General features: G+C 41.4%; 1 protein-coding gene across 1 annotated transcript; it reads right to left on the bottom strand.

The window, feature by feature from the left end:
* Positions 1–8,742, bottom strand: LOC109209343. Its single transcript, XM_019372604.1, has 4 exons — positions 8,739–8,742; positions 7,980–8,286; positions 7,238–7,600; positions 1–58 (listed from the first exon to the last, which is right to left on the bottom strand). The coding sequence occupies exons 1-4, from the start codon at positions 8,740–8,742 to the stop codon at positions 1–3; spliced, it is 732 nt and encodes a 243-aa protein (XP_019228149.1).

Below are 8,742 nucleotides of genomic sequence, written 5' to 3'. Positions count from 1 at the left end.
TCAGGTGGAGGTCAGACCCATTTCTATGCACTCTGAGCCAGAACAGATGTCATTGCTTCTGACATAGTGATCGCAAGTATTATCTCAGTATGATATCGAGATGTTTCTATACTATTTGACCATGGTTCCACCTATTCATATGTGTCGTCGTATTTAGCTTATTATTTAGACATGCCCCGTGAGTCTCTAGTTTTATTTGTTCGTGTATCTTCGCTGGTGGGCGGTACTATTATTGTGGACCGTTTATACCGGTCGTGTGTAGTGACTATTGGGGGATTAGATAACTAGAGTTGATCTGTTGCTGCTTAGTATGGTTGATTTTGATGTGATATTCAGTATGGATTGGCTTTCTCGATGTCATGCTATTTTGGACTGTCACGCTAAGAATGTTATATTGGCAATGCCGAGTTTTCCATGGATTGAGTGGAGAGGTTTTTTAGACTATGTTCTCAGTAGAGTGATTTCATACTTGAAGGCCCATCGGATGGTTGGGAAGGGTTGTCTTTCCTATTTGGCCTTTGGGAGGGATGTTAGTGCAGAAACCCCTACAATTGATTTTGTTCCGGTGGTGCGAGATTTTCTGGATGTGTTTCCTGCAGACCTGCCGTGCATGCCACCGGACAGGGATATTGACTTCGGTATTGATCTGGTACCGGGCACTTAGCCCATTTCTATTCCAGCGTATCGTATGGCACCGACGGAGTTGAAGGAGCAGCTTGAGGAACTCCTTAATAAGGGGTTTATTCGGCCTAGCGTGTCACCTTGGGGTGCACCAGTTCTATTTGTGAAGAAGAAGAATGGTACTATGAGAATGTGCATTGTATACAGGCAGTTGAATAAAGTTACAATCAAGAACAAGTATCCTTTGCCTAGTATTGACGATTTATTTGACCAGCTTCAGGGAGCGAGGATGTTCTCCAAGATCGCTCTGAGGTTAGAATATCACCAATTGAAGATTAGGGACTCGGACATTTTTAAGACACTACCCGTTATGGTCATTATGACTTCTTTGTGATATCTTTTGGGCTGACCAACAACCCAGCAACATTTATGCATTTGATGAACAACGTTTTTTGGCCTTATCTCGAATCTTATAGGTGTAGTATTTGTTCAGCCAAGTAACATCTTATTTATAGAAAGCCGACGAACGGGACCGGCGACGCAAGTGGTCGACTAAAGCTGAAACTTATTTGATGTTTTGGGGAAGCACACTGACATGACATTTCCGATCACTTCAAGTGCCAACGTCACGGGCGTGACATCATCACGACAGGCTCGGAAAAATCTAGATTCAAATCATTTTTTATCATTTCATTCTAAGAAACGTGGGGACTATCTATATAAGTTAGAAATGGCAGCTCGATTTTTAAGACTAGACTACACTACGAGTCTGAGTTCTGAAAGCTCTAAGTAAGAATCAAGCCGGGCCCAGATGAGCGCACCTCGAGAGGCGAATCGAGGACCCATCATGACCTGCCTCGAGGGTAGTACAATTTCGAGGACACTCAAGAAAGAGCTGGAATTTCTCAAGAACACGTGGGTCAGGGCATAAATTACAGGATAAAATTTGTACGAAATAGTACAAGTCCGTACTAGGTTGTTATACAGCTGTACCAATAGAATTCTTTACCATAATTAGAAATGTACCATATTGGGGTTTTCCCTTTCTATATAAAGGGACCCAAATCTTTGTAAAGCATATCTCATTCACTGCAATAGAACATTCTACTCTGCTTTTCTTGTTTACCGTGCTCAACAATTATTCTTCAGCTTTATTGTCTTTACTTTTTTGTTCATACTTTATTGCTCTTAGATCACCTCGAGGCTCCTGAGATAATCGAGCTCGAGGTCCTTATTGCTCTAACAACACTGGTTTGGTTCATCAATTCTTCTTACTTAAGCTTAATATTATTCATATATTCACTAGTATTGAAGTAAATCACATATCTTTAAAATCACAAACCATATTTAATTGTTAATCACATTTTTCGAGGTAAATAGATAGTTATGTGTAAATAGTTCTAATCCTATATGTAGTAGGAGTAAAATATGTATTATATATTGGGCTCATTGTATCATTGTTAATAAATATAGATTTTTCTCCTGTGTATTCTCACAATCCTCAATCCCGTAAGATATAGAATATTTGAAATATGTTCCTTCACTGGTAAATGGTTTAAGCAATTAAAACACAGTCTCAAGTTCACCATGCTTCTTTCGCAATCCTATCTCACAAATAATCTCAAGCTTAGCTTAGAATATAAACTTTTGAATATCCGGTGGATGCTTTAGGCGCGTTCTAATCTATTATCGTGATTGTATACACGTTTGCGTGATATAATTATGAATTCCAAAATAAATCAAGGTCTAAACAATATTAACAAATAATAAAGTGTTGTTAGTTGTGTACACGCACGCATCACATGATTTTTAGCGCTCTAAATAAAACGGATTCACACACATGTGGTTCATTTCAAATAAATTCCATAACGCCATAATCGAGTTTTAAAAGCGATAAAGGTGAAAACGCATATAGGTTCTAAAAATACATAATCAAACCAAGTTATGATTATAAAGTGACCGCGCTAAAACCGTGGAACACCAGAATGCCTAATACTTTCTCTTGGGTTAACACCATTCCTTACCCGGTCTTCTATGATTCGTAGACTTTAAACAGAGTCAATTTTTCTTGATTTGTGATTTTAAAATAAGTGGTGACTCGAAACACCAACAACAACAACAACAACCTAGTAAAAATTTTACAAGTGGGGTCTGGGAAGGGTAGAGTGTATGCAGAACTTACATCTACCCCGGAGGGGGTAGAGAGGCTGTTTCCGAAAGATCCTTGGCTCAAGAAGAAGAAAATAAATAATAGACAATAGACATTAGACTAATGACATCAACAGAAGCCAGAAAAATAAAATAATATCAGCCTCGTAAGAAACAGAAAATAAATGTAAAAGCAATAACAATAACCAGTACTAATGCCATAGAAGATAGTGTGGGAGCTACATAAACCACTAACAACCCAAGGCGACACATTATCAGCCTAGCCCGCCCCCGGAAACAACGTAGAAAAGTGCTCAACTCCCTCTTAACCTACAACCCTAATGCTCGACCTCCAAACCTTCCTATCTAGAGCCATGTCCTCTGAGATCTAAAGTCGCACCATGTCCTGCCTGATCACCTCACCCCCAATACTTCTTAGGCCTCCTTCTACCTCTCCTCATACCTTCTAGTGACAACCGCTCACACCTCCAAACCGGGGAATCTATGCTTCTCCTTCGCACGCACCCGAACCATCTAAGCCTCGCTACCCACATCATGTCGTCTATGGGAGCCACGCCCACCTTCTCCCGAATAGCTTCACTCCTAATCTTATCCATCATAGTATGCCCGCACATCCATCTCGACATCCTCATTTCTGCCACTTTCATCTTCTGGGTATGGGAATTCTTGGCTGCCTAACATTCCGCCCCATAAAGTATATCTGGTCTAACCACTGCTCTATAGAACTTGCCTTTAAGTTTTGGTGGCACTTTCTTGTCACATAGGACTCCAGATGCTAAGCTCAATTTCATCCACCCCCACTCTTATACGGTGCGTGACATCCTTGTCAATCTCCACATCCCCTGGATAATGGACCCAAGGTACTTGAAACTTCCTCTCTTGGGGATGACTTGTGAATCAAGCCTCACGTCCATTCCCCCGATGCATCGTTAATTTACACTCCAAATAATCTGCCTTAGTCCTACTCAACTTGAAACCTTTAGACTCTAGGGTCTGTCTCCAAACCTTCATTCTCTCATTAACGCAGCATCGCACCTTATCAATCAGAACTATATCATTACGAACATACACTATGGCACCTCCCCTTGAATATGGTACGTTAGTGCATCCATCACCCTCCCTTCCGCCACCCTCTCCCAAACTTTCATGGTATGACTTAGTAACTTTATGCACCTGTAGTTGTTAAAATTCTGAATATCACCCTTGTTCTTGTATAGCGAGATCATCATACTCCACCTCTATTCATATGATATCCTCTTCATCCTAATGATAAATTGAAATAGTTTTCAGCCATTCAAAACCTGCTTTACCCACACACCTCCATAATTCTACCGGAATTTCGTCCGGCCAGGTTGCTCGGACCCCTACTCATCTTACGCATAGCTCCCATTATGTGATGACCCAAAAGGTCATGACTTGCTTTGAAAATAAATTCTGTGTCCCGAGGCCTTAAAGCTTCCCTTTTGTCTCACCACGATTTGCATGCACAGTTCGGACGCGTATTTGGAAAGCCATTATGTGAAAAATATGTGAAATGATAAAGCTTGCTTTTAAAATAAATTTAAGTTGACTTCGGTCAATATTTTGGGTAAACGGACCCGGACCCATGATGTGAAGGTCCCGAAGGGTCCGTAAGAAAACATGGGACTTGGGCGTATGCCCGGAATTGAATTCCGAGGTCCCAAGCCCGAGAGATGAATTTTTGAAGAAATTATTTTCTGGAAAATATGAGTTTTTGGGAAATGAAAGATGTTGAAATTGATGGTATCGGGCCCGTATTTGGTTCCGGAGCTCGGTACATGTTTGGAATAATAATTTAGCTGAATTTGTGAAGTTTGATAAGAATCGGAGTCCGTTCAGTATAAATTGGACCTTATTTGGGAAGATTGGAAATTTTGATGTTCTTGAGAGATTTCATGAATTTGAGGCTTAATTCATTGTGGTTGATGTTATTTTGATGATTTGATCGTACGAGCCTGTCCGTATGATGTTTTTAGGTTAGGGTGCATGTTTTGTTTAGAGCCCCGAGGGCTCGAGTGAATTTTAGATAGGCCTCGGAGTGCATTTAGACTTAGAAAAAAATAATTGTTGCAGGTTCAGAGAAGTTGCAGGTCTCTGAAACAGGCTTTGCAGTCCGCAATGATTTCTTACGACCGCGGTGGGATTTATGCGGTCCGCGGTGAGCAAGCCTAAGTCTTCGCGGCCGCGCTCGATATTTTGCGGTCCGCGGTGGAGCTCCGCGACCGCAATCCTTTTTATCCGGTCCACACTGAGGGTCTGAGAGGAGTATATAAACGGGACTTTTCAGTTATTTTTCAATTTTCAGAAACCTAAAACATAAGAGGCGACTTTTCAAACACTCTCTCTTCCTCAAAACACAAGTAAGTGATTTTAAACTCATTATTTCACTCCTTAACTTTTTTACAAGATTCCGTCCTAGAATCTACGGTTTTCATGATAGAATTGGAAATTTTGAGAAAAACCTAAGAATATTGAAATTTGTGGATTTTAGACCTCAAATTGGGGTCGGATTCCAAAATCAATTATATATCCGGGCTCGGGAGTGAATGGCTAATCGGGTTTTGGTTCGAATTTCGGGTTTGGACCAAGCGGGCCTGGGGGTTGATTTTTGACTTTTTATGAGGAAATCATTTGAAAACCCATTTTTCATGCATTAGAGTTGATTCATTTAGAATTCATTAATAGTATTAATTAAATTGTGGCTAGATACAATCGAATTGGTGGTGGAAACAAGAGGTAAAGCGGTAGTTGAGTCTTGAATTGTGTTTGTGGCATTGAGGTAAGTGTTTGGTCTAACCCTAGCTTGAGGGATTAGGAGTCGTGTCTTATTTGCTATGTGATAATTGTTGAGTACGACGTATAGGCATGGTGACGAGTATCTATACGTCGGTGTCAAGCATGCCCGTGAGTCTTGTACTTCGATAAATGTGACTCCGTTTCATATTGTTCATGCTTTATGTGATGATATATATATTGTTGGACAAGGATTGAGGAAGTATTATTGGTAATTGAACATTGAAGAGAGGTGGCTCAAGTTGTGAATTGAATTGTGGGAGTATTATTGATAATTGAACATTGTAGAGCGTTGGATCAAGTTGCGAATTGATTTGTGAAAGCATCATTGATAATTGAGCATTGTATAGCGTTGACTCAAGTTATAAATTGAGTTGTAAAGTAATTGTGAAAAAAAGAAGAGGCTTATGAAATTGTCTCCCTTGCTGGGATGTCATTGCTTTTGATATTATCTTCCTTGCCGGGACGTTATTGCCTTTGATATTGTTTCCCTTGCCGGGATAATGTTGTTATGCTATTGTTTCCTTGCCGGGATTTTGTTGTGATTTTATTGATTCACTTGCCCGTATTGCTTTGTGATTGTTGTTTGGGTAAGGAAGAGAGTTAAAGCACGAAGGGTGATGTCATGCATGATATTGTGAGAGAGTGTTAAAGCACGAAGGGTGATTCCGTGCCAATATTGTAAGGTTAAAGAACGAAGGGTGATGTCGTGCCGCACGATGTACAATATCGTTCCATGATATGAGTGATAATGCGCGAAGGATCATTTCGTGCCATGATTATGTGAGGTAAAAGCACGAAGGGTGATGTCGTGCCGATTATTTTGATTCTTATGGTGAGGACGAGAGTAAAAGCACGAAGGGTGATGCCTTGAACTTTGTCTTTGATTTCTAGACTCTTGCTGATAATTGAATTATGGTGTTCTTTAGTTTTATTTATTATTTTCTGTTGTTACTTGATTTCCCCCGCAGCATGTTTTCCCTCTCCTACCTTTACCTGTACATTTCTGCTTTTATTTTTCCTCTGTATATGATTTAACTGCACAGGTTTAGTTGGTAGTCAAGTCCTAGCCTCGTCACTACTTCGCCGAGGTTAGGCTAGGCACTTACCAGTACATGGAGTCAGTTGTGTTGATACTACACTCTACACTGTGTGTAGATCCCAGTGCTGCAACTTCTGGACCAGTCTGAGGTTGCTGCTTCCAGACCGTCAGGCGACCCGAGGTAGTCCTGCAGGCGTCCGCAGGCCTTGGCATCTTCTTTTATCATTTCCTTTCTGTTTTTACTTATTCAGACATAGATTCGTGTATTTCTATTCAGACTTTGTTTGTAGTATTCTTAGATGGTCTGTGACATTGTGACACCAATTATGGGTAGAGTTGTACTTAGACTTCCGTAATTTGTATTAAATCTAAATTAATCAATTTCGTCTTCCCCACTGTTTATGTTATTAATATTTCCGCTGCTTTTATTATATTGTTTTGGAATTGCTAAGGGATTTAAAATGAAAATGGTTAAATAACTGGAATAACCGGCTTGCCTAGCTTTCACTAGTCGGCACCATCACGACTCCCGAGGGTGGAAAATCTAGATCGTGACACATAACCTCCTCTACCTTAATACGCATACAATACCTAAAGTCTAGGTGACTCCCGGAATGCCCTAATTCCCCTAGCACAATGTCTTTGTCCCCTTCTTTATTCATAAGTCTATAGAAGTAATCCTGCCATCTTCGCTTGATCTGGACATCTGCCATCAATACTCCTCCTTCTTCGTTCTTGATGCACCTCACTTGATCCTGGTCACGAGCCTTCCTTTCTCTCACTTTGGCCAGCCGAAATAACTTCTTGTCCCCTCCTTTGTCCCCTAACTCCTCGTACAGACGAGAAAACGCTGCAGTATTTGCCTCCGTGACCGCTAACTTCACCTCCTTCCTGGCTTCCTTATACTTTTCTCTTTTCGCTCTCCTCTTTTCCTCGTCTATGCTCTCCACTAACCTAAGATATGCTGCTTTATTTGCTTACACTTTACCTTGGACCATGTCATTCCACCACCAGTCGCCTCGATGCCCGCTAGAGTAACCCTTCGAGACCCCTAACACCTCTCTCGCCGCCTTTCTTACACATTCTGATGTCGATGTCCACATCTCGCTAGTATCCCTGCTACTCCTCCAGGCTCCCATAACAATCAACCTTCCCTCCAACTCCTGATCTTTATCTCTCGTCAAGGCTCCCCACCTAATCATCGGTTAACCCCGAGCATACCTCTTCTTCCTCTAATAATATACCGACGTCCATCACCAAGAGCCTATGTTTTGTCGCGAGGGTCTCACTCGGGATAACCTTGGAATCCTCGCAAAGCCACCTATCACATCACCTGAGAAGGATGTACAATCTGAGTCTTAGCCACCGTACTCCGAAAGTAACCAAATGCTCCTCCCTCTTTGGAAAACTCGTGTTCGCGATCACCAACTCGAAAGCTCTAGTGAAATCCAACAGTGAAGTACCTTCTCCGTTCCTATCTTCAAAGCCGAAGCCGCAATGCACCTCGCCATATCCACCAGCAGACGACCCTATATGCCCATTAAAATCTCTTCCTATGAATAGCTTCTCCAAAAGCGGCACACCACGCACCACCTTGTCCAACCCCTCCCAGAAGCACCTCTTGACCTCCTCATCTAAGCCTGCTTGTGGTGCTTAGGCGCTAATAACATTTAGAGTGATCCCTCTAACTACTAACCTAATCGCCATTAATCTATCATTTACCCCACCTGACCTTTACCACTTGAACTCTACCACTGACTCTCTGAGTTTCCTATCCACCAAAATACCCACTCCGTTCTTACCCTTTTTGCCTCTCGAGTACCATAATTTATACATGTCCACATTCCTCGCCCTCGAACCTACCCACCTAGTCTTCTGAACTGACACGGAACAGCGTAATTAAATAATTTCGAGTGGCGACTCTCATAAATAAAATAAATCAATCTCATTTCAATAATGCCACTTAAATTGGGAAAACTCCTTTTCCCATATGGAGGTGTGACAATCATCTTCATATGGATGTTGGCCACCTATTGTCTAACCCCACAATCTATCGGAAGCTCGTAGGTAAGTTGAATTGCCTCGCTCATACCCAT

Source organism: Nicotiana attenuata, unplaced genomic scaffold (genome assembly GCF_001879085.1).
Source record: "Nicotiana attenuata strain UT unplaced genomic scaffold, NIATTr2, whole genome shotgun sequence".
Taxonomy (NCBI): domain Eukaryota; kingdom Viridiplantae; phylum Streptophyta; class Magnoliopsida; order Solanales; family Solanaceae; genus Nicotiana; species Nicotiana attenuata.
This window is presented reverse-complemented; position numbering and strand designations above follow the sequence as displayed.